Here is a 26673-nt window from a genome sequence, read left to right on the forward strand (position 1 = left end):
CCTGATTGAATTTCTTTGATTTCTCCGAAAGAATTATTATTTTTTTTCCTGGGGCTTGGATGTTTTCTTGAATTTTACCACTTTGGTCGTGGCTTCCACTCAATTTTTCATTTAATTTAATTTTTTGGTATTATATCAAATTATGTATAAAGATTGCCGTTATAGTTGGGTCCTTTTTATGCAGTAGATAGTATAAAAATGACCAAAAACAGCTTCAAGCAAGCACATGAGTTTGGTAAGCTTCGGTGTTCATGTGCTGAATTTGTTTATGCTTTGTGTATAGTCTACTCAATTTATATCAGTTTCAGAATTTATAATTGTGATGTTTTTAAGTCTACGGAGTCAGTTGCATACTTGTGCTGAGTCTCACTCCGGCATTCAGCCCTCTGTTCCTCTCATGATCTCTCACACGGTCACACCCTCTCATGATCACTCCGGCATTCAGCCCTCTGTGCCTGAATCAATGGCAGTCATTTAGAGGTGATTTTTCTTTGCCTTTTTGTTGGGTTAGTGGATTATTAGCTTTGGCTAGTGAAGGTTCCGTTTTGGCTTAATTTCGATTTTCAACTCTAATAAAATATTGGGTTTTAGGGATTTCTTCTTATTGATCATCTTCATATTCGATTGGTGATTTGGCGTGTGGATTGTCTACTTCTTTGATGAAAACGCTCACCGTTGGGACTAATATAGGTTTCTCATATTTTCTTGCACCATTTGTGTGGGATTTAATTTTCCTTTTCTGGGTTTTCTTATACTCAAGGTACGATTTACATTCTGGAATTCATGATTCAATTGGAAACCACAATGACATATCAATGTGTGTTGGATATTCATACGAAACAAGTAAGCTCTCATTTACCATTCCGCTTTCATTGACATTGGATTCTGATTCACCTTCTAAATGCGGATTTTGAACTTTACACAAGTTGTAGTTTTGTCTTTTCAAATTTCAGCAGATATTAGGAAAAACATAAAACCAATTGTTCGTTAGGAAATATATCTAGCACGGATATGAGTAATGTTTTTTCAGTTTCAATTTCCATTAAATTAAAGATTTTATGCATAATATTTCATAAAGTTCAGAATTGCTAACCGCAGTATATGATCGTTATGGTGGAAACCAGTGAACTTATAGGCTTAATGGGCTTACAATAAGCTAATAGTGCTATATTTTCCCTCGCCCTATATGTAGTTTAATATAATTGAACAAGTCCAAAGAGAATGATCAGAATGAAGGTTCGTCTTAGAACCGATGTGCTTCCTCTTTCTATGCATTTTGGTTCAAATTAGGGTTTTAGGTCGAAACCCGAAACGAAAATAGAATAAAATTTGAAGGATCTTCGGATTTTGTGTTTGGATGAGAGGAAAAGATGAGAAATTTGTTAAGAAAAGTTGGTTGTGGTGAAATTTCATTCTTTAAAATCCATCAGATTATGCTTAAATTGTTAAATGCAGTTGTTATTGTTAGCTAATTCATGTTTTTAGTCTTAAATTAAATTTATTGTTTCCCTTGCTTGCTTATATTTGCAGCTACTAATCCTGGAAGTTTCAATAACAGCGTCGCTGGCCAGCAGGTGAATACTAAGCAAATTTTATCTAGCATTGAACCATTTGTTAAAATCTGATTCAGATTTACTTAAGGAATTTGAAACCTTGACCTTGAACCATTTCTTATCGTAATTCATGGGTTGCTAGCGCAAATATAGTCCAATCTAATGTTTTGATGCATACTTGATTCGGTCTCAAATGTGATATGTTGTAATTCTTTCTAATTTCATTGTTTACCTATCTTTGTGTGGATCAGGCGGTACTAGAAACAGTTGCGAGAGTAAAGTCGAAGAAAAATTAGACAAAAGATGAAAAGTGCATGCTTCTAACTTAAATTCAGTACAGTTTTTAATATATTCTTTGTCAATTGAATCTAGCCATTATGGCCTGTTCTCACCAACTCTGTTGGAGTAGAAATAGGTCGTTTCAACTACATGATGTTTTCAATCTGGATAATGATAATAGAGGAGAAGATACACCAACACTGATTGATCGCATTGTAAGATTGCTTCATGGAAAATATAATTAATCCGGTTATTTATTTCAACGGACCTAAATGTAACTTTGATTTTAATATTTTTAGGACAATATCTTCATAATATCAAATTTTAAATCAAAATATCCAGTGCTGCAACTAGACTTGAGGTAAACTTACTGGCTCATTACAGTTTCGTTAAGTTCATTGGTCTTCTCATAAGGATTCGACGTAATTATGGAGTGCCGGCTGTCGACTACCTGACGCCCTCCCCCTCCTCCTTTATCCGGTCTTGGGACTGGCAATGTAAGATAAACTTACATAGGCGGAGTTTATTGGTCTTCTCTTAACAAAAAATGCTGATTTGAACTCATCTACTGGTTTCATTGTAGATTAATATCAGTTTTGGTTGTTGTTATTGTATCTGCAACCTGTGGTGGCATTGCCTTTGCTTGCGCTGGACAACCGACTGATACATACATTCATAAGTACGTATGCATGTTCATATATTTCCAAACTTATTGAACTTATAGAGAAAACTTAATGCTATGATCTTACTTAATGTTCATATTCTGCCTCCTTCGTACCAAAACTTGACAGGTTATTAGTGAATATTTGCTAGCTGGATCCATTATGGACCTTGGAGGTTTCAACTTCGTCAGTGAAATGGTTCAAGTATGTTTTACCCTGCAATTTTATTATCCAAGAAGAAATTCTTCAAATCCAAAAGTGTGCTTATATATATTCAGGGTACGGTTGCTTCTTCCTCCAAAACCAAAAGTGTACTTATATATATATAAGCAACATGAAGAATTGCTCAGATACCAGTAAGTGAGGCTTTTTTAGGTCGTTTTATAAATGCATTGGCTAAACTTATTGATGGTCGGGGTGAATTGCCGCATATGAAATTGAGCACAATTTTCCATAGCCCACTTGGTTCTTGAGAAGAGATGGGAAACATGCTCAATTTTCATGCCATTGATGTTTTGGTTCTTTTTGAACCTAGAATTAGTGTATCCAAAGCTTTGGACGTTGTCAAGACTTTGGGCTTTTTTGGTAGCTTCATAGTTGATGCAGTGGGTTTTTCTGAGGTTTTTACACTACTAATTTTGTTAGTGATAGGGAAAAAGTTGATTTTTCTACGTGTATATATATGGGTTCGATTACAAAATTCTGTAGATTGAAAATGATACTTTATGTTGTCATTTACTTGGTACAAGAAGATGTTTTAATTTGAAATTGAAAGGTGCACTGTACTTGGAACAAAATTCTTCAGACTGTTGGGGTGTGCCTATGCATGCTAACTTGTTCTTAGAGACTGTTTTGCATTGCTTCTTTTGTTACTACGTTCTATGATATGGAGGACATAATTCTTTTATTTATCATTTTGAAGGTTTTCTGGACCCCTGATTTTTGAACGTGCAAGTCATCAAGAGAAAATCAAGAATGTAAGCTCAGCTCAAGAAGGTTTATATTTTTGCAAGTCCATTTTTCTTTTGCTAATGTCAATTATTTGTATCTCAAAGGGAAAGATACATGTCATATGACGTTTCTTTCAATCTTTTTGCCTTTTTTGTTTACTGAGAAACTTATGAAATTAGGAGGAAGGTTATGTTCTTCTGTGTCGTTAGTCTATGGCAAGCGAATTGGGACCAGTCTCAAAGAGCTCTGCATGTTTACCATTTCCAAGGTACAGTGTTCATTGATCTCAACTTTTAATTTATTTCTCTTTTTTTTTTTTTATAGTTTTGGGTTTGTAAAAACCCTCGATTGAATAGGGTGCTGGTATGGTCCCTTACAGGAGAAAAAAGTTTCATTGTTTTCCTTAAAATTTTAGTTTTGTTATTATTTTTTTTTTCTTTTCACAAAGGAACTTAGGTGGTAGCTGTATTACTAATTAGCTACAGAAGTTATATATTCTTATGAGTATGGTATGGATGCACGTTTGCTATGTTGCTTTTTGGGATGAAATTACTTTAAAATACCGAGGAAAAATTGATTGATATTATTAGGTTGTACGCAGAAATCTAAACACTTTGTTGTTGAAGGCTCTACTAGGTGTGCAGACTATTGGGAGATTTGGACATTATATTCTCTATCTGCTGCTATTTTATTACTTTTTTTCTTTCTTTCTTGGAATTACATTACAAGTATATAAATGGATGAACACATTGGGTACATGTGGTGAGCCATACACGAATCATTTGAGATGCAGGGCTATTATAATTGAATTAGATGTGGCTAGCCATACACAAATCATTTGAGATGCAGGGCTATTATAATTGAATTAGATGTGGTGAGCCATACACAAATCATTCAAAATTTCTGCACTTTTTTGTTTTTATATATGCTGTTTGGCTATAAAATTTGTGATTACATGCCCAGATAAAATTTCACATTGAGATTTCAAACATTGTACTGCATTATGGATAAAGAACAAAAATTGACCTTCTAAAACATATGTAAAGTTATAGTTTCCGGATACAAACTGTCCATGTAAATAAAATCTTTTACAGTCAAGTCTTAGTAAATCTGGTATAACTAACTAATATGTCTTTTTCTGGGTTTGTCTGCCATGTGTGTTATGATTTGTTCTAGCTAATGGACTATCTAAAAATGTTATGGTTTTCATGGCGGTATTTACGTAGTCTTTCTCTCTCAACTGTGTTTTCTCTGTCGCTGGCCCAATTCATTATGCTGCAGTGCAGATCGTTCCCATTTCTCACTTTCGTTGAGGTAAATGCTCAAATCTGCGTAATTTTGTGTTCGACAAGTTGGTAGGGCAAATTAGACTTTGCTCTGCATATGAGCAATGTCTAAGTTTATTTTGATAATGCTTGGTTTGTACTTCTTGATTTTTAATTTGGTTTTTGTGTATTGAGTTGGATAGACAGTTCATAGGTTTGGTTCCATATTTATTCGGAGAAGAAAAACACAAAGAGGACAACACAATAACCCTAGCACAATTATGTATGGAATGAATTAAATCTATTAAATAATTATATTTTGGGTGTGTTGTTAGGAAGAAACGCCTACAGTCCAAATATTTATGATTTGGATTCATTATAAAATAGGTTAATTGTATGCGTTACTTCTTTTAGCACTAAATCTTTTGTTAAATTTCATTTTTGTTGACTTTTAGTTTTGGACTTTCCTTTGGCAGGACTTTAAATTATGCATGCATCTTTGGTGTAATACAATTATATTCTTGAGGTTTGGATTTTTTACTCTTACTTTTCTGCCCATTATGATCTAACGATTGCACTCTAAGCTTCATACAGCCGACCCCACTTAGTGGGAAAAGGCTTTGTTGTTGTTGTTGTTGTACTTTTCTGCCCATTATATGTTTGAGTATCTATCTTTTGGGTTATTATCAATGAAAAATTATTATATGAGGATTTTGACTATTATTGGTATATTTATTAAGGTTAGTTTAAGAGAGAATAAAAGAAAGATTTGTTTTCACAGATGAAATTAATCATATGTCCCAGGCTCTACAGTTCAATTCTCTCGGTATGCACTATGGACATTATTCAAGAAATTGATGATTGTTTTAGCATAGTGAGATTGCTGTTGTACGGTTGAAGGATTATGCTTTTAGTTTTCTCTTTCATCAGTTCAATGCTAGAAATTGCAGTTATCTTGACATTATATGCTGCGGGTATCTTGACACACTATAATAGGTCTTCTTTTTGGCAAGTTTGTGTTTCTTATTCGCATTCATGATTCTGTAATCATTTACATTTGCTTTTGCTTGATATCTCATAAATTGGATGTGAATATATTTATTGTATTTGAACCTTTTTAGCCAAGCAAATGATTTGATTGATAACTTAAAGTTGATTTCTTTTTCTTTATGTCTACATATTACAGGGGAAACGAGGATGGGGGTTGAAGTCGAACGCTTGCATGGGACAGATTCCAAGATTATTCAGTAAGTCACTGATTAAGTCAGATTAAACTGCCTTCATTTCTTTTTGTGTCCATGGTCTAATTTTACTTGGATGATTTAATTCTATGGGATGATTTCTACTGGGATTTAATTCTATGGGACACCGAACGTGTACATTGTTGAGGAGTGTATTTTGCCATTACTAGGCCATTATTCCGTCTTTTCAGTCATTGTTTCTTTATTTTTTTTTCGTATTATTTCTTGCAAAACCTAATCATCATAGCAAAGCTTTTTCAAACAATTTTTTTAAATGTGTTGTGAAATGAATGATGCAATAAAAAATACAATGCGAGTATCTTTGCACGCTATAATTGGTTTTCTTTTTGCCAAGTTTGTGTTTCTCATTCGCATTCATGATTCCATTATCATTTACATTTGCTTCTGCACGATTTCTCATAAATTGGATATCATTGTATTTTAAGTTTTTTAGTGAAGCAAATGATTTCATTGAACAACAGATGCATCAATTACGTGCTGCAAGTGTACAATGGCGAAGGCATTATGGTGCCTTCAAATGATCGCTTTTTTTTTTTAGGGTTTTTGACAGATTACATTAAGTTTTATTATTGTTTATATGATGAAGTTCTCGATTAAGAGCAGCTGCACCTGCATTTTTGTTCAGGACTAATGTGGCAAATTCTCTTATTTACGTCTGGATGCAAACAGTTTTTTGTATCATATAGGAAAGATGAAAAAAAAATATGAGATGATATTGAAGAAAGCCTTGCAAAGTGTATGCCTGCTTAATTCAGATACCACAACTTCGGTTATTGTTTAGGTGAGGTGTTCTGTTTGTGTGAAAATCTTTGAGTCTCAAATATTTTAAGCATTGTGTCAACAACTTGAGATGGTTGTAAAGCAGTGCATATAGCATTGATGCCATTTACTTTACATGCGTATTTGTTTCATTCGAACTAAATTTGCAGTGTCCATATTTATGCCAAAGATAAGTCAAGACCCTTGGAACTTGATTACTCTTTGTTAGAATTTATGTTACAAAATTGGGGAGGGATCCTGTCCATTTATGCTTCTATTTAGTAAGATTGGGGCGGTAAAGATTTCTAGGGATCCTGTCCGAGGCAAATTGTACTTTGCTTTGCATATGAGCAATGTCTAAGTTTTACCTATTTTGATAATGCTTGGTTTGTACTTCTTGACTTTTAATTTGGTTTTTGTGTTTGAGTTGGATAGACAGTTCATAGGTTTGGTTCCATTTTTATTCGGAGAAGAAAAATACAAAGAGGACAACACAATAACCCTAGCACGATTATGTATGGAATGAATTAAATCTATTAAAGAATTATATTTTGGGTGTGTTGTTAGGAAAAGATGCCTGCACTCCAAATATTTATGAATTTGATTCCTTATAAAATAGGTTAATTGTATGCGTTACTTCTTTTAGCGCTAAATCTTTTGTTAAATTTCATTTTTGGTGACTTTTAGTTTTTAACTTTCCTTTGGGAGGACTTTTAATTAAGCATGCATCTTTAGGTGTAATACAATTATATTCTTGAGGTTTGGATATTTTACTCTTTACTTTTCTGCCCATTATGATCTAACAGAAGACGTAGCACAGAACTAAGCGCAATGGCGTTATAGGCTTTAGCTGACCCCACTCAGTGGGAAAAGACTTTGTTGTTGTTGTTGTACTTTTATGCCCATTATATGTTTGAGTATATATCTTTTGGCTTATTATCAACAACAACAACAACAACAAAGCCTTTTCCCACTAAGTGGGGTCGGCTATATGAATCCTAGAACGCCATTGCACTTGGTTTTATGTCATGTCCTCCGTTAGATCCAAGTACTCTTAAGTCTTTTCTTAGAGTCTCTTCCAAAGTTTTCCTAGGTCTTCCTCTACCCCTTCGGCCCTGAACCTCTGTCCAGTAGTGACATCTTCGAACCGGAGCGTCAGTAGGCCTTCTTTGCACATGTCCAAATCACCGGAACCGATTTTCTCTCATCTTTCCTTCAATTTCGGCTACTCCTACTTTACCTCGGATATCCTCATTCCCAATCTTATCCTTTCTCGTGTGCCCACACATCCCACGAAGCATCCTCATCTCCGCCACACCCATTTTTTGTACGTGTTGATGCTTCACCGCCCAACATTCTGTGCCATACAACATCGCTGGCCTTATTGCCGTCCTATAAAATTTTCTCTTGAGCTTCAGTGACCTATGACGGTCACACAACACGCCGGATGCACTCTTACACTTCAACCATCCAGCTTGTATTCTATGGTTGAGATCTCCATCTAATTCTCCGTTCTCTTGCACGATAAATCTTAGGTAGCGAAAACGGTCGCTTTTTGTGATCTTCGCTAGATTGCTCCGGTCATTAGTATGGATAAGTATATAAATGGATAGAGATAGGAAAGCGAACACAAGATGTACGTGGTTCACCCAGATTGGCTACGTCCACGGAATAGAGGAGTTCTCATTAATTGTGAAGGGTTTACACAAGTACATAGGTTCAAGCTCTCCTTTAGTGAGTACAAGTGAATGATTTAGTACAAATGACATTAGGAACTATTGTGGGAGAATGATCTCGTAATCACGAAACTTCTAAGTATCGGAGTGTGGTATCGTCTTGACATGCCTTATCTGTCATAGGTAGATGGGGCATCTTCTCTGGAAGTACTCTTCCTCCATCCAGGGGTGGTATCTTTAACTGGTGGAGATGCACAAGGTAATGTATCAATTTCACTTGAAGCTTACTTGTAGTTTCAGGCTTGGTCAAGCGCGATACAAACCATGTAGTAGGAGTCCCCCAAGTCGCCGAGCTAGGGGATCTGCTGAAAGAGGTGACAGACAAGGTAAGCAATCATAGCTCCGGCTGATTGTTCACAGTCTCCCTATCTTGCAGGCAGCATGAAGGATAAAGAGAAGAAAATGAGAAGAGATGATATGGGATACTTTTGCTTTTGAAGAAGTAACTTTCCACAGGCTTATTCTTGAACTGAGCTGGAGGGTTTTCTGGTTTCCTCCAGAGTATAAGGCCGACTGAAGAATTTGAGGGTCAAAACAAGTCCATCAAATCTAGAGTACGTTCGACCCTGCTGATATGGGATACTTTTGCTTTGACAGAGTAATGGATGTATCGGCACGTGTGCTGTTACGCTTGTCTCCACATGCTTCCTTGTATCCTTCTCCCTTGCCCTATCTGTTCCTCAGGCAGATGCTGTATCTTCCCTGGAAGCATAAGATGTTGAAGATGAGTACTCGAGAGCAATGTCAGGTAAGTAATCAGGTAAGGGGTTCTAGGCAGTCAGTTCCTGGCTGGAAGCTTGATTCCAAGTACTGACTGATTGCTCTCTTTCTCCTTGTCTTGCAGGTAAGAACAAGGTCAAAGGAAAAGACAGGGAAAAAGCATGATATGGGATACTCTTGCTTTTAACCCTGGTGATATGAGATATTCTTGCTCTAGTATAGCTTGTTTGCAGAGGTATTATCGGGGGGAAAGAAAGCTGAATATTTCGAAAGGCTTCGTTGGGAGTGCCCTCTCAGATATGAGGAAGGGTTGAGCATTTTTGCAGGTCTGCCTGTCCGTTGGGGATGGAGGTCGACATATATAGGAGTCTCCTTAACAACAAGTACTAATGCTATTCCTTTACCCTACTTGGTCATAGCACGGTAGTGGGAGCTGCCAGCTTCACATGTTTTAACGCTGTCAGAGCACTTTGAAAAATTGGTTTGTGGTATCTGGAAAGCTGATGTTGCGTGTGAAGATTACAGACAGCTTTATCCAAGGAGATCCGGCTCTTGAAGTTGGGAAAGTGTTGCCTCTTCAGTTTTCGAACAAGCAATCATATCAGGGATCTGGCTCTCGAGATTCGGAGAACGATACCTCTTCGATTTTTTAGAAAGCAATCATGTTGGGGGTCTGGCTCTCGAGATTCGGAGAGCGGTGTCTCTTCGATTTTTGAGAAAGTAATCATGTTGGGAGTCTGGCTCTCGAGATTCGGAAGGCGGTGCCTCTTCGATTTTGGAGCAAGCAATCTTGTTGGGAGTGTTTTCTCGAATGTGATTAAAGGTTGGGCATGTTTGCTAGTCTACCTTGCCACGAAGCACAGAGGTTGACACATAGGGACTTTCCAATTATCCAGCAATGATACTGTTCCTTTACCCTCTTCGATTTTTGAGAAAGTAGTCATGTTGGGAGTCTGGCTCTCGAGATTCGGAGGACGGTGCCTCTTCGATTTTGGAGCAAGTAATCTTGTTGGGAGTGTTTTCTCGAATGTGATTAAAGGTTGGGCATGTTTGCTAGTCTACCTTGCCACGAAGCACAGAGGTTGACACACAGGGACTTTCCAATTATCCAGCAGTGATACTGTTCCTTTACCCTTGTGGGTAATAATATGGTAGCTAGACCTTCAAAATTTATGTGTCTAAACTTTGTTAGTGTTGTTTCTTTGCTATTCTTTTACCCTTCTTGGTCAGAGCGATGTAGTGGGAGCTGCAAGCTTCACGTGTTCAACTTTGGCAGAAAACTTTGGCAAAGTTATCTGTGGTACCCATGAGCTACTGTTGCGTGTGGGAAGTGGGTGATTGAACAATACGACTCATGTGCTTTCTACTTCACCAGAAGTCTTCGACCGAATGCCTATAATTTCCGCAAAGATGAGTGTGCGTGTGACAGGTGCTAACAAGGCTGGAAAAGTAGGTGCCTCTTCGATTTCTGAGATCGGCCCTCGTGGTCTCTGAGTAGCCCAGCTTTTGAGAAAGTAAGCGCCTCTTTGATTTCTGAGATCGGCCTTCGTGGTCTTTGCGCAGCCCAACTTTTGAGAAAGTAAACGCCTCTTCGATTTCTGAGATCGACCCTCGTGGTATCTGAGCAGCCTTGCTTTTGAGAAAGCAAACGCCTCTTCGATTTCTGAGCAGGCGCCTCTTTGATTTCTGAAGCTCCGTCGAGTGCAGATTTTTATAGAGGCTGGCATTAAGTTCCAAAGCACACTTGAATCTCCACCAGTAGAAACTCCATTCTTGCACTTCTAAGATCTTGATTTGTCCGACCTCTTCTCTCTTCAACACCTTTGAAAATGTCTGGCCCCTCCGACCGTCGTTTTGACTTGAACCTTGTTGAAGAGGCAGCCCCGCCTTCTCCTGACAACATATGGCGTCCATCCTTCGTCTCCCCTATGGTCTTCTTACCGTTGGGGATTCCGTGATGAAGAATGATATGACCGCTGCGGTGGTGTCCCGGAACCTTCTCACTCCCAAAGATAACAAACTACTTTCCAAACGGTCTGATGAGTTAGCTGTTAAGGATTCTCTGGCTCTCAGTGTTCAGTGTGCAGGTTCTGTGTCTAATATGGCCCAACGCCTATTTGCTCGAACTCGCCAAGTTGAATCATTGGCGGCTGAAGTGATGAGTCTCAAACAGGAGATTATAGGGCTCAAGCATGAGAATAAACAGTTGCACCGGCTCGCACATGACTATGCTACAAACATGAAGAGGAAGCTTGACCAGATGAAGGAATCTGATGGTCAGGTTTTACTTGATCATCAGAGATTTGTGGGTTTATTCCAAAGGCATTTATTGCCTTCGTCTTCTGGGGCTGTACCGCGTAATGAAGCTCCAAATGATCAACCTCTGATGCCTCCTCCTTCTAGGGTTCTGTCCAGTACTGAGGCTCCGAATGATCCCCCTCCGGTGCCTTCTCTTTCTGGGGCTCTACCGACTGCTGAGACTTCTCCTAAGCAACCTTTGTGAAGGCTCCCTCTTGTTTGTTTATTTTGACTTATGTATATGTACATATTTGTAGCTTATCGGGGATATCAATAAATAAGCTTTCCTTCATTTCAACGTATTGTGTTAAATACACCAAAGCCTTCTTCGCTAAGTTCTTTGAATTTTCTTTTGTTGAAACTTTGTGAGTGGAGCATGTAGGTTGAGGTAGTGTTCCCTTAATTTCCTGAGTGAGAAAAACTTCTCGGTTGGAGACTTGGAAAATCCAAGTCACTGAGTGCGATCGGCTATATGAATCTTAGAACGCCATTGTGCTCGGTCCTGTGTCATGTCCTTCGTTAGATCCAAGTACTCTAAGTCTTTTCTTAGAGTCTCTTCCAAAGTTTTCCTAGGTCTTCCTCTACCCTTTCGGCCCTAAACCTCTGTCCCATAGTCGCATCTTCTAATCGGAACGTCAGTAGGCCTTCTTTGCACATGTCCAAACCACCGTAACCGATTTTCTCTCATCTTTCCTTCAATTTCGGCTACTCCTACTTTACCCCGGATATCCTCATTCATAATCTTATCCTTTCTCGTGTGCCCACACATCCAACAAAGCATCCTCATCTCCGCTACACCCATTTTGTGTACGTGTTGATGCTTCACCGCCCAACATTCTGTGCCATACAGCATCGCCGACCTTATTGCCGTCCTATAAAATTTTCCCTTGAGCTTCAGTGGCATACGGCGGTCACACAACACGCCGGATGCACTCTTCCACTTCATCCATCCAGCTTGTATTCTATGGTTGAGATCTCCATCTAATTCTCCGTTCTTTTGCAAGATAGATCCTAGGTAACGAAAACGGTTGCTCTTTGGTATTTCTTGATCTCCGACCCTCACCCCTAACTCGTTTTGGCCTCCATTTGCACTGAACTTGCACTCCATATATTCTGTCTTTAATCGGCTTAGGCGAAGACCTTTAGATTCCAACTCTTCTCTCCAAAGGTTAAGCTTTGCATTTACCCCTTCCTGAGTTTCATCTATCAACACTATATCGTCTGCGAAAAGCATACACCAAGGAATATCATCTTGAATATGTCCTGTTAACTCATCCATTACCAATGCAAAAAGGTAAGGACTTAAGGATGAGCCTTGATATAATCCTACAGTTATGGGAAAGCTTTCAGTTTGTCCTTCATGAGTTCTTACGGCAGTCTTTGCTCCTTCATACATATCCTTTATAGCTTGGATATATGCTACTCGTACTCCTTTCTTCTCTAAAATCCTCCAAAGAATGTCTCTTAGGACCCTATCATACGCTTTCTCCAAATCTATAAAGACCATGTGTAAATCCTTTTTCCCATCTCTATATCTTTCCATCAATCTTCGTAAGAGATAGATTGCCTCCATGGTTGAGCGCCCTGGCATGAACCCGAATTGGTTGTCATCTTTTGGCTTATTATCAATGAAAAATTATTATATGTGAATTTTGACTACTTACTTATCAATGGTATATATATTAAGGTTAGTTTAAGAGAGAATAAAAGAAAGATTTGTTTTCACAGATGAAATTAATCAAATGTCCCAGGCTCTGCAGTTCAATTCTCTCGGTATGCACTATGGACGTTATTCAACAAATTGATGGTTGTTTTAGCATAGTGAGATTGCCGTTGTATGGTTGAAGGATTATGCTTTTAGTTTTCTCTTTCATCAGTTCAATGCTAGAAATACGGATTTGCATTTCTTGATTTGAATTTGTTTTAGCATGGTGAGATTTCCGTTGTACAGTTAAAGGATTATGCTTTTAGTTTTCTCTTAGATCAGTTAAATGCTAGAAATACGGATTTGTATTTTCTTGACTTGAATTTGAGTATTTTTTTTTCTTTCTCAATTCTACCACAGAGATAAGTATGAAAGTTCTAGGAAGAGATTGAAATTGGTGAAATGCTCACTGAGGCTGGTAAGGAACTGAAATTGGAAATTATGAAGCAACAACTTTTATTTGACTTTGATCTGAGTGTTAAGTCATTGGATGGAAATTTTGTTTCAGATACCACAACTTCAGTTATTGTTTAGGCGAGGTGTTCTGTTTGTGTGAAAATCTTTGAGTCTCGAATATTTTAAGCATTGTGTCAACAACTTGAGATGGTTGTAAAGCAGTGCATGTACCGTTGATGCCTTTTACTTTACATGTGTATTTGTTTCATTTGAACTAAACTTGCAGTACATATTTATGCCAAAGATAAGTTAAGACCTTTGGTGCCTGATACTATCTGTTAGAATTTCTGTTACAAAATTAGGGAGGGATCCTGTCCGTTTATGCTTCTATTTAGTAAGATTGGGGTGATAAAGATTTCTAGGGTGTTTTTGGGTTGTTTTCGAACTGCATTCATTTCTTGCAAGATGGCATTAAGAGGCATTTTTTCAGTTGCACATTATGGCAGCACTTCGTTTTGATTTGTAAACAAACTATATGCTTTATCTTTGTCTTGGGTTATAGTATGACGTTTGACAATTGAATTTGTAAGATGGTTTATCAATTTTTTCACGAGCTTGCTATTCCTACCAGATGCTCAAGTATTGTGTCTTCTACTTTTGTGTTTTTCACGCATGGAGTGGGCTGATTACTTGAAACTATGAGTACAATATTGAGGACACAATACGATCTGCAAATGAATGTTTCTTATAGCATGCATATCCATTTATAGCAAGCAAATTATCACTTCATTGGTTCTTACATACTGTACCGTCATTTCAGATACTTTGTGTAGAAATTATTCATGCATGTTCTGACTAATACTTTCAATCCCCGCAGCAAAGTGCGGGCAAATTTTCTAGTAGTCCCTAACTACAGCTATGTAAATCGTTGATAGAGAGATAATTACAATCACAATATCAATTACGACAAACAGGAAAATCAAACCAAAGAAGAAAGTATCTCGACAGAGCACTTGTGTGTAACTTGTTATTTATGCAAGTACGAATTCCACATTACCAAACACAATTTGCAACACTCTGCTGTAATCAAGGTGGTGCAGATATCAATTACCTATTCATGAAGTTGTAAACATTAAGAAAAAAAATTAAAAAAAATAAAATTCCACAACTTTTCCTTATTTGATAGACTGCTCGTAGCAAGAATTCTAATGTGAAGTCGGAGCTGCATGTTCTATATTTTCTTCTAGTTTTCAAGGGCCGATAGCTTGTTGATGGTAAGCATAGATAGCTTGTTGATGGTAAGCATACCAAATGGCTTAGGAAGGCAAGGAAGACTCTGAGCTGACAGATTCTGTGACACAAAATGCATTGTCGGACGCAACCCGGGACGCGTTCGTATACAAGCCAATGCTATACTCATTACAAGCACCACTGCCTTTGCCAATTCATTGGCTGGAGGCTCTAGTCGTTGATCTAACACATCTTTCAAGAGCAAGTCTGCATTTCCTTTCATTGACGTTGATGATTCTGATAGTTGGGACTCTAGCATATCCCCGGGGTGCCTTCCCATCATGACTTCTAGTGCCACCACTCCAAAGCTATAAACATCACACTTGTCTGTCACCTGCATAATATATGCAAGCTCTGCGTATAAAGAGAACAAAATATGTCAACTCTACAAAAGATAGTACAAAGTTGCACAACATTAAAATTTTTACATTACCTGGGGCCATGTATCCTAGCGAGCCAACAATGTTGGTCCAGTTGGATGAATCAATACTCAACAGTCTTGCTGTTCCAAAATCTGAGAGTCGGGGCTCAAATTCCTGCTCGAGCAATACATTATTGACAGTTACATCACGATGTACAATTGGTGGTGAGCAGTCATGGTGCAGGTAAGAAAGTGCACGAGCAAGTCCTTGCACAATTTTTACCCTTGTTAACCAGCCAAGTTCAGTAACCCCTTCTACCCCATACAATGCTTTTCCGAGGCTGCCTCTCTCTAAGTATTCATAAAGCAAGAATATGCAACCCCTCCTTGTAGAGAAGCCATATAGCCTAATGATGTTTCGATGCCGGATAGTTGTCAAAGTTCGGATTTCATTCTGAAAACTTTGAAGATTGATCGCTGGAACGTCATTAGAGTCATCCGTGTTAAGCCTCTTAACAGCAACAACTTGGCCTGATTGGAGCTCTGCCTTGTAAACCTTTCCAAAACCTCCTTCGCCAATGCAGTATTTCTCATGAAAGTCATCTACAGCCTTCACAACTTCTGCAAACGTAAATTTTACTTCCTCTTGCAATATCATTGCTTCAACACTCTCGAAGTTTTGAGAAGTTTTGATTACCTGAGGCCGGATCGTGGACCTCTTACGAAACATAAGAAACAGAGCAGCAATGGAAATTGCACCTACTGTGAAACCCAAAAAGGAATAAAGGAAAACAGATACCATATTCTTCTTAGCACTTTTGGAATTTGTACTGGAGGACTTACATTCAGTTGGTCCCTCTGCACTCCACAAGCCATGGTTACCAACAAACGCACTTGTTGGCACCTTATTGAAAATGCCACAAGTTGGGAATGGCCCTGTTAAGTTGTTGTACGAAAAGTCATACATACTTATACTTAGAGTCAACAGTTCAGCTAACGCTGATTGAATTTCGCCTGAGAGATGATTGTGTGAGGCATTGAAAACGTCTAATTCTGTGAGCATGCGCAATTCTGATGGTATTGCACCCGATAGTGAATTGCTGCTGAGATTCAAGTAGTCCAAACCTGTTAAACCTACGGCAAGAAACAGAAAAATTGGTATTACCCATGTCAAATTGTTATTAGACAATGAAAGAAGCTTGAGGTCCAACATACCTGAAATTCGTGGGATCACTCCTGTGAGGTTGTTAACGGACAAATCGAGTCTCTGAAGGCGAGATAAATTGCCTAGACTCTGAGGAATCTCTCCTGTCAAGTGGTTATCGGACAAATAGAGTTGCTGAAGCTGAGTCAATTTGCCTAGACTCTGAGGAATCTCTCCTGTCAAGTGGTTATCGGACAAATAGAGTTGTTGAAGCTTAGTCAATTTGCCGAGACTCTGAGGAATCTCTCCTGTCAAGTGGTTATCGGACAAATAGTGTCCCTGAAGCTGAGTCAATTTGCCTAGACTCTGTGGAATTTCTCCTGTCAAGTGGTTATTGGACAAATACAGTTGCTGAAGCTTCGTCAATTTGCCTAGACTTTGAGGAATCTCTCCTGTCAAGTGGTTATCGGACAAATAGAGTTCATAAAGATTCGTCAATTTGCCTAGACTTTGAGGAATCTCTCCTGTCAAGTGGTTATCGGACAAATAGAGTCCCCGAAGCTGAGTCAATTTGCCGAGACTCTGAGGAATCTCTCCTGTCAATTGGTTATAGGACAAATAGAGTACCTGAAGCTGAGTCAATTTGCCTAGACTCTGAGGAATCTCTCCTCTCAAGTGGTTCTGGTCTAAAGAGAGTCCCTGAAGCTGAGATAAATTGCCTAAACTCTGAGGAATCTCTCCGCTGAATTTGTTGGAATAAAGGTTTAGATACTGCAATTGTCTCAACTGCCCAGTTTCTACTGAAATGGTTCCATTGAAGCTATTGTGTTGAAGGTTCAAAGAGACCAATTCCGTCCAATTGGAGACAAGAGAAAGAAGGATTTGACCAATAAATCGATTATTATGTAAATCCAATTGAACGAGGCTTTTCAGATTGGACAAGGACAGAGGCAGTTCCCCGTTGAGGTTATTGGAAGACAAGGACAAGTGAGTGAGGTTTGTACAAAGACCAAGCTCAGAAGGAATTGAAGAGTTTAAGGAGTTGTATGAAAGATAAAGGAACTGGAGCTCCCTGAGTTTGCCTATAGAGGGTGGAATTTTCCCTTCCAGAAAATTATTACTCAGGTCAATATATTGAAGACCAGAAATCAAACCTATATTGTCCGGAATTGGGCCAGAGAATTGGTTGTGAGTCTCTTCATAAAATTTGTTGCCCAAGTTCAAAGTTGTGAGGCTGGAGAGATTTCCAATGGCAGATGGTATGGGCCCTCGGAAATAGTTGCCACTCAGGTTGAAGTGGGTGAGATTTGGAAATAGGTAAAAGTCGAAAAGAGCCAGTGTTCCGTTAATTTCCATACCGGAGAGCTGTATTTTGGAGACTGTTCTGGTTTTGGTGCAGACAATGGCAGTCCAGTTGCAGAGGCTGCTGAGGTTGGTGAGGGACCACGAATTGAGTGGCGAAGGTGGCGATGATGATGATGAAGAAAAGCCTTCCTTCCATTTGATGAGCGATTCTGCTTGTTTTGTTGGAGATATTGATGTCGTTTTGATCAGTGGCAATGAGGACAGCAGCAGGAGCATATAATGAAATGTCATGGTTTTGAGTTGCATGATGATCTGTTACTTTTTCGTGGAGTATTTCCCTTTGTCCAAGGCACAAATAAATCGAAGCTAATAACAACTTTGGAGGTGCATGCACTGTTTATAATCCTTTCTTTACGCTTGGAATTTTGCACATGACCATTAAAGGACGCGTAATGCCTTTAATCTTCTGCTGCCTCTGACTTCTAATAAGCTCAATGGATTGCAGCTGCCGGGCCCGCCGAAAGCTTCATTGGGTCGGCCGTTCCGAAAAGCTACCAGAAAGTACAAGTTTTTTTTAATTTCCTTTGTTTTTTTGGTTGCAAGGTTTTTCTATTTTTCATTTACTTTTTATTATATGCATATGTTTGTGGTTCCTGAATTTTGAATTTCCATGGGCATTTGGCAAATTTGTCCATTTCGTTAGCCAATTGGCTAATTTTGTCGAGTGTGAAAATGTTTACAAATTTGTCCATTTGAATTTCTAGTTAATTAATTTGATTACTTGTTACTTGAAGATTTTGCAAGTGTTTTGGTAAAAGACATGATCAACTCGGTTCGCTTGCTGCTCTGCTGTCTGCTTTATTTGAAAATCACTCATCAGAACATCTGCTGCACTCTTCTAGATTTTCTTTTCATTTTTGATTATGTGTTATGTGTTGTGTTTTTCGTGTTTACGTTTGACACATTTTCATGCCTTAACCCACACGCTTGACGTTGACACCTGATATTTATGCGTCAACTCCAGACTTGACCAAGATATCCTTCACAGTCCACGCAAGCTGGGACTGGACTTTGTTCAGTCTGTGCACATGGCTGGGGCCAGGGGACAGCCCTTGATTGAGTTGAAAAATCATTTCCGAATTTCCAAGCGTAAAGAAAGGATTAGAAAATATGTGCCTCCGAAATTTCCCAGAGTTTAGACCAGGTTGCACGGCCATTCTGAAACTTTGAAATGTCGGTGTGTTTTTAATCTTCCGAAATTTCAGAGAGTTTAGAGTAGGTTGCACAGACACTCTAAAATTTCAAAGTGTCGGTGTGTTTTTAATCTTTCGAAATTTCACTCAGTTTAGATTAGGTTGTACGAACACTCCAAAACCTAAAGTGTTGGAGTATCGGACACTCTGAGACGCCCCTGACACAGGTTGGACACAGTCAAGACATAGCAGGGGCAGTTTTTTGTAAATTTTAAAAATATTTTGATCAGTATTGGAAACATCGAACATTTGGGACAATTTGAAAATACAAACACTAAAGCCTGAAAGCAACCCGACCTAACCTAACTTGATTCTCTAATCTGCGCCTTCCCTCGATTTTCTTCTCCCTCTCTTCCCATCTTCCTCTCTACGGCCTCCACTCCAGTTGCATTCTATTTTAATTGGAGGTGAGTGGTTGATTTCACTCACCCTCTTTATTTATAAATGATGTTTGGCTTAGTTTTAAAAATTTGTTTGGTTGTTTAATTTGTTATTGGGCATAAGTATATCTTTTCTTGTTTTAATTACTAATACTTGTGTTGTTTTAATTATTATGTTTGTGTTATTTTAGTTAATATGTATAAATGTTCTAAAAGGTGCTAGACACTAGTCAGGCGGCTGGCTGGGGTCTAGCGCCTATGTGACTAGGCAGGGCCTAGCCTAACTAGTCGGATTTAAGCAAATTTATTATATTGTATAAATAAGTGTTTATTTATACTTTAAAAAACACATAATTGTACTGACCTCCATAAGTTACAAAATAAAATGTCATACAAATTATAAAGTATTAGAACACACTGAGGACATGGGGAACAAACATATAATGAGTTTTCATCCAAGTCTCCTACATTTTATTGACAAAATAAAATGCAAAAAAAAAAGTTATTGATTTTCTGTCTAAGTGAGAGTCGCGACCTAGGTGGGTTTAGGCGGGCGTCTATGCGGACACCTAAGCGGGTCTAGGCACACTTTCTTAATTTTAAACGCATATGGACTAATCAGAGTAGTGGCCAGCTTCCTAGCGCCTAGGCGGGGCCTAGACGGTGTTAGTTGGAGATTTTTAGAACAGTGATATGTACAATGAATGAATTTGACGAACACGATTTTTTTGTTATATTATGATTCGCATTATTATTCTAATATATGCTATATTTATTATAAATTTATTATATTTTAATTGTCGTGTCTTAGTTGTATCTATGTCCTATTTTTTAAGATTTGTCGTGTCACCGTACTCATGTCTGTGTTTGTGCAACCTAGAGTTTAGATTTCGTTACAGAACTGAAAAAATCTGTTAACTGAATATAACAAACCATGGGTTCTACTTGAGATTTTCATCAATTTGATTACGCGGCAAGATATAAGATCCAGAATGAGACCTAAAACCAATACCCAATCTTGCACCCTACGTTGGATAAATTATTTAGATAATTTAAATAAATTTAATGGGAGACTTGAGTGCATTATATATTTCACATGCAAAATGCGGTGAAGTTGAGTCTTGGTCTATGAATTGATGATCATTTTTCCTATCAAAGTTTTGCTTTATAAAAGTAAGTAACCAAATGCACATCTTCTTTATCGAATCAAATAAACAATAACAAGATTCAAACAGTAGCTGAAATTCAGCATATTAGAGCAGACAGAAAATGTTGAGCAAAATGATGAATGAGAAGACTAGCTCGGTCCTCCACTCAAGAATATTAGTATTTTAAGTTTATATTATTCGGATAGTTTTGGTATTTTGGGTGGGTGGGGGAGCGTAGTGACGGCGAGGGGAATTTGTGCCTCGCGCAGATAATTGGGAAGATCTCAGGAGACCCGGGTTCGTAGATTTAGGAAATCTGCAGTTGGATTTTGGGTGGGTGGGGGAGGGTGGTGACGGGCAGGGATGTTAAAAGGAAGGGGTGCGCCTGGGTTAGGGCGGTGGTTTTTGTTGATGCACAAAATCAGTGAGGATTTTGGTACAATAGAAAGTGTCAAGTTTGTGACATTCGCTAGATTGCTCCGGTCATTAGTGTGGATAAGTATGTAAATAGATAGAGACAGAGAAGCAAACACAAGATGTACGTGGTTCACCCAGATTAGCTACGTCCACGGAGTAGAGGAGTTCTCATTAATTGTGAAGGGTTTACATAAGTACATAGGTTCAAGTTCTTCTTTAGTGAGTACTAGTGAATGATTTAGTACAAATGACATTAGGCAATATTGTCTGATAATGATCTCCTTTTATAGAAGAGAGTTTCTAGCATTGTTCTGACATTGACACGTATCGTGTTGTGATTGGTTTCTAATGTTGACACGTGTCGCGCTATGATTGGCTTCTGATATCGACACGTGTCGCGTTGTGATTGGCCTCCTGGTTGGAAGGAAACTCTTCTGAGTCTTTGACGGTATAAAGTTGACCGGTGCTCAGTAGTTTCAGGATTGGTCAAGTATGGTACAAACAGTTTTAAAAATCATAGTCTCTATAGATCCGAAAGAATGAATAATCGTAGTTTGCTATCAGTTATTCCTCTTTGCCTCCAGTTGTCTCTCTTTGCCATCAATTATCTCATTTTTTACACAAAAAGAATCATAAAAGACGAAAATTATGCATGAACAAAACATGAAGACCATATGTGAAAATTAACGTATGATAATGGTTGTGTTACTACGAGAAAAGAAAATCATTTTAATGGGTATTCAGTAATTATTTGAATAAGAGGTTTGAACGAAAAGCTCTTTCAAAATTTAATTTTTTAATCAAAAGGGCATTTTTAGTATGAAAAATTCATAATAGGTCAAGTTTTCTTCTTTGTCTACTCTTATGTCATTATTTCATTCATCTTGGCAGGTCCTATAGTGATCTTTATACTTTTGTCTTATACTTGAAGTATTGTAAGTAGTTTTGCATGGTGCTACTGTGAAATATTCTTCACTTGTTGTATTATGTTTCTTGTTTCTCGTGTTCACATGTGACACATTTACATGCCTCAACCCACACGTTTGATGTTGATTCTGATATTATACGCATCAACTTTACTCCACACTTGACCAAGACATTTCAATCCTCTTGACCAAGACATTTAAGGGTGCGTTTGTTGCACCGGACTATCTCTAACTTCTGGGACTAAGCTAGACTGGTTTAGAATAGACTAAGCTGGATTGATTTAGTGAAACGTTTGGTGCACTAAAAAGCAGGATAATGAAAGAATAAAAAAGACAATGATGTATAAAAAATATTAAATGTTATTTGCTTCATTCCAACACCAAAGTAGCAGAACCCCAATCGACAAACCGAGGTACAAAACTAAATATAAGCAATTCCGAACCGAGGTACAAAGCTAAATATAAGTAATTCTTGAAAAAAAATTGAGAAATCAATGAAACAATTCCAAAAAAATATAACAGGTGAATTTGAGCCACTTATCCTTTACACTCACAATTCTTATAATCAGATTTCAACTTCTAACTACAAACTAAAACAAAGAAACAACAAAACCAAACTAGAACGTGTTCTTCTTGTTCTAGTTTTCCTTTACACTCCCATTTCTTGTCCTTTCTTTTTGGGCTCCTTTGAAATGGATGACAAAAAAGGAGACACAGCCAAGAAGAACCCACAACAACAAATCCTAATCCATATCACTCAACCTGTTATTTCTCTTCAGCTTGGGCTTCTTATTGCAATAATGAGCAAAAAGAATAAACGAATGCAATACTACCAGCCTGTACATAATTACTACTTAGGAACTATACAACAAAATGTGTCGTCCTTCGCTTCCTTGGCCCCTAAGACACATCCTCGTGTAACATCATTTCCGATTTGCAGCACTCTCAATTCGCTTTAAGAATTCAGAAAATCCATAACTTCCTGCACTCTGCAACATTTTGAGTGTATACAGCAATTGGCTTTCAGTGGTTGCTGGCTGCCTTGTGTTCTGAGGAGAGTTGAGGTAGCTCAGCTATAGATTTCACCTTCTCCCAACGACCAACAATCGCCGCTAACGGCTGTTAATAACAGTGGAGCAGCAGCTGCGGCAAGAAAAAAAAAATTTAATCCACGGACAATAGTTGCAAACTTCCTTTCACCAATTGTGGCCTCTAGAAAAAAACAAGACTGACATTGAGAAGCAGTAGTGGCTTTAAACGAGGGGTTGTATGTTTTGAAAAATTGTGAACTTTATAAACCAAAAAGAGAAGGAAAACAAAACTAGTACAGCAGCAGAGTTGTTTCACAATATCAATCACTGGGAACTATAATTCCCACGATAGTTTATGAGGATAAATTGAATGTATTAAGAATAGAAGTAAAAGTTTGAATAAAAATAGAGATTGACAATTGGAGGGTTGGCCGCAGACACTCAATGATTCAAGAAAATGGGATTCATTTGTGGGAACTCAAACAGGGTAGCAAAAGATCCCAACAGTTTTGCAATTTTTAACAATTTTCCTTGGCCGAGAAATAGAACACTGCTGGACACAAGTCGATGGCATGAATATGTAATGTTTCCATATAACAAAAACCTGAAGAAGTAGGATTGTATAATACTCAAATAACTTATTTTAAGGCATCTTAACTTCAATTGACCAGTTTTATACTGTAGTGTGACTAAACCCAACATCTTTGGGGTTATCCCTTCATCTCCCTGTGCTCATGGCACAAGGGGCACCAGTGCAAGAAGCAGTGTGTCAAGCATGGGTCACACGGCAAGTTCTGTAGTCAACAACACAATCAAGCATTCAGCAAGCTTCAATTAAGAAAAATATATTCCGGATGACATAAACATAAGCTAGATTCTTTAAAAGAAAACTAATGAAAAGGGCTTGAAAACTTTGAGTTTTAACGATAAGGACAAAATAAAGGGTAAAGTGAATAGTACGAGGATTGACTTTTTAGTGTAAAAATATGATTTTTCGTTAAAATAAACAGAACCGGGTGCTTTTCGTTAAAGTTCCCTGGTTTAAAACCTCACAGAAAACGAGACCCAGATATTCTTATGCAATATATAAGAGATGAATCGTGAATCCATTAGTCTATGACCAAACTTACTGCATACTAGTTAAGTAAGTTGAGGTTCAAAAAGTTGGGGCAATAGAAGCACACGCATGATGCATTAAGATCAAGACCAGAACACTAAACCAGAGCATCTTTCAAAAGTGACCACACACCTTTGAAGTACATTGAGCAAAGAACCAAAAATTACCTCCATAATCCACTCCAAGTGCCAAATTTTAATCCAAAAATTAATAAAATCTTGATTAACATAATTTTATCATACCCAATTAACACGAACCTGATTAACAAGTTGGTGGGAGCTGAAGAAGGTGGTCCGTGGTGGAGCTGGAGCTGCAGGGCAAGGCGTTGCTGCCCTTTTTGGTGCTGCAACTTTACAAGTTTGAAATTGAATCAAAATTACCATCAATCAATTTATCAGGCAGGTTGAATTTTGGGAATTTGATAGATAAAAGAGTTTAGAGAGTAGGGAGAGAAAGAGATGGGAGAGAGAGAGAGAGATAGGAAGGGAAGCGTAACTGAGATGGTGGGAGTTCGAATTTGACCGGTGCCTGGAGGTGTAGTTGGAGCCGCTAACGGTGAGGCCCTGAGCAACCAAACAGATGACAATATTTCACTCGCAATGCTAATCCGCCCACTTGAGGAGGCCTTTGGTAGGGAACGCAGAGTACGCGGCTAGAAACCGACAAGGGAGCTGAAGACGATCGAGAGGGCAAAGGTGCGACGAGGAAGGAGAAGGCGAGGAAGATGAAGACGAGAGGGCGAAGGTGCGAAAGAGAAGGGAGAGGACGGGATTAGCAGTCTGCTCGTTCTGGGGTTCTCCACTAAGACCTTCTAGCGAAGGTTTTAGTCGACGCGAGTCCGGTTAATTTCATTAAACTCGGTCCTGGTTGCTATAACAAACATGAGACTGGACTAACTGTTAGTCTAATTCAGTTCAATGAGGGCTAGTGAAGGAAACAAACACATCCAAATCCTTCCGTGTCCTCGCACGCTGGGCCTGGACTTTCTTCAGTGTCCACCATAAGTGGCAACAATTTCCGAGGCCCATACCATCTGCCATTGGAAATCTCTCCAGGCACACAACTTTGGATTTGGGCAGCAACTTTTATGAAGAGACTCATAACCAATTCTCTGGCCCAATTCCGGACAATATAGGTTTGATTTCAGGTCTTCAACGTATTGACCGGAGTGTGAATTCTCTGCAAGGGAAAATTCCACCCTCTATAGGCCAACTCATGGAGCTCCGGTACCTTGATCTTTCATTCAACTCATTAAATTCTTCAATCCCTTCCGAGCTCGGTCTTTGTACAAACCTCACCTATTTGTCCCTGGCTTCCAATAAACTCACGGGTTCAATCTAAACAACCTCGTACAATTGGTTTTGGTTATTTACTGGTCAAATCATTCCGTCTCTTGTCTCCAATTGGACTAATATGGTCTCTTTGCGACTTCAATCCAATAGCTTTAGTGGAACCATTACAGCAGAAATTGGGCTGTTGACACAATTGCAGTATCTTCCAATGAACTCAGTGGGGAGATTTTGACAGAGGTTGGAAATGTGTACATTATATCGATCCTCAATCTAAGTAGGAACTGTAAGGTTGTGAATGACAATGAATGATGTATTGGATTACTTATGTTGTAGGCCACTTGTTTATTGAGTTGTTAACAACTTAAGTAATCTGATAGTCCAAATGAAATAAGGATTATGGAGTCTTATCCTTTGCAATTGACCTAAAAGAACTCTGATGGATTTCACTACAAAGATACAGTATCATGGTGGGACTTAAACACTTAAGTGATAGGGTTCGACTTTCACAACCAATAATAGGCTGGTTATGATTAAACCCTAATAATATAAATACTATGGTTAAGTCCCTGCTTCCATACGCTTAATCTCTCAAAATACGCTAAACCCTATTCACAGCAGAGAGATATTATTGAAGTACTGGAAGTAGAAGACAACCTAGAAATTTTGCAATGTCTTCCGTATTCTACAGATAAGTTTAATATAATTAGTTAATTTCTATTTTATATTGATTTGATTTATTTGTGATCCTAATGTCTTGTTGTTGTGATTTCAGAATATGTCTTACATGTGGTATCAGAGCCGCACAACAAGCTTAGGGTCCGATATAAAGGTATAAGCAAATTTGTTTATAGAAGACTGATTCAATTGTTTGTTCCATGGCGACTCCATCAGAGCCACCCAACGTGGCTAGGGTTCTTTATTTTTACTAAAGGAACTGAGAGAATTACATCCATTCAGAGTAATGAAAACACTTGGATGATCTTGGTTAAATGCTTCCGCAATCTTGAATGAGCTTGTTGTAAACTTGCTGCATATTTCGCACGCATCAAAACTGGTACTTTGCATATTGGCTAATTGCTTCCATCAGAATGGCATCAAATAGAAGGAGTATCAGACTTCAACAAATGAAGTAAAACTTTAGTAATCAATATCATTTATCTATCACTAAACGACTTGACAGATAAATCGATGATTGATTTTATTTTGGATGAACCATGTGAGTGTTTGCTTAATGGTTCTTGGTTAGAGGTTCAACTAATTAACATAAGCTTGAGACTCAAATATTTTTCCGGCGGTTTTTGGCTCTATTTTTCTCAGGTTTCTTTGTCTCCTATAAACCCTAAAATTATATTGTTTGGGATAAAATCTGAACTTTGGGCCAGAGAGAAAGTCGGCCCAAACCCAAGGCCCAGAGGAAAACTTA

The 26673-nt window shown here is 38.3% G+C and overlaps 2 protein-coding genes and 1 long non-coding RNA gene across 31 annotated transcripts in view; 1 reads left to right on the forward strand and 2 right to left on the reverse strand.

Annotated features, from left to right (window-relative positions):
- The window catches only part of LOC126622442 (uncharacterized), an 82693-nt gene that overhangs the window by 358 nt on the left and 55662 nt on the right, over nt 1-26673 (forward strand). Inside the window, exons 2-14 of one of the 9 annotated variants that reach the window (XR_007623478.1) lie at nt 185-235; nt 334-480; nt 761-843; nt 1531-1574; nt 1805-1863; nt 1960-2047; nt 2132-2329; nt 2416-2511; nt 2624-2698; nt 3417-3471; nt 3625-3713; nt 5187-5236; nt 5897-6286. Coding sequence is in view for 3 of the 9 variants with exons in the window: in XM_050291231.1 (XP_050147188.1) it covers nt 660-843; nt 1531-1574; nt 2132-2193; nt 2416-2511; nt 3417-3471; nt 3632-3713; nt 5897-5957; nt 13551-13608; nt 13699-13746 (690 nt within the window). In the remaining 6 variants the exon portion in view is untranslated. The other 8 variants (XR_007623477.1, XR_007623479.1, XR_007623481.1 and 5 more) reach the window with 8 other exon arrangements.
- Nucleotides 14584-26673, reverse strand: part of LOC126622426 (MDIS1-interacting receptor like kinase 2-like) — an 85296-nt gene continuing 73206 nt past the window's right edge. For 3 of the 18 annotated variants that reach the window (XM_050291151.1, XM_050291161.1, XM_050291150.1), the window contains 2 exons: nt 15310-16740; nt 14584-15230 (listed from right to left, as the gene is read on the reverse strand). In XM_050291151.1, the coding sequence (XP_050147108.1) occupies nt 14830-15230; nt 15310-16740 (1832 nt within the window). In that variant the 3' untranslated portion in view covers nt 14584-14829. Of the gene's footprint in view, nt 15231-15309; nt 16793-17008; nt 18053-18117; nt 18248-26673 lie in introns of those variants that run through there. The other 15 variants (XM_050291166.1, XM_050291169.1, XM_050291163.1 and 12 more) reach the window with 12 other exon arrangements.
- LOC126622456 (uncharacterized) lies at nt 22306-25446 on the reverse strand. Of its 4 annotated transcripts, none has more exons than XR_007623491.1 (3): nt 24216-24811; nt 23500-23635; nt 22306-22953 (listed from the first exon to the last, which is right to left on the reverse strand). It is a non-coding gene; the product is annotated as an uncharacterized LOC126622456 (long non-coding RNA). The 4 variants fall into 4 exon arrangements; XR_007623488.1 differs by lacking the exon at nt 22306-22953 and having other exon boundaries at nt 23001-23635; nt 24216-24307; nt 24455-24809; XR_007623490.1 differs by lacking the exon at nt 23500-23635 and having other exon boundaries at nt 24216-25446.

Source organism: Malus sylvestris, chromosome 5 (assembly GCF_916048215.2).
Source record: "Malus sylvestris chromosome 5, drMalSylv7.2, whole genome shotgun sequence".
NCBI classification, from domain to species: domain Eukaryota; kingdom Viridiplantae; phylum Streptophyta; class Magnoliopsida; order Rosales; family Rosaceae; genus Malus; species Malus sylvestris.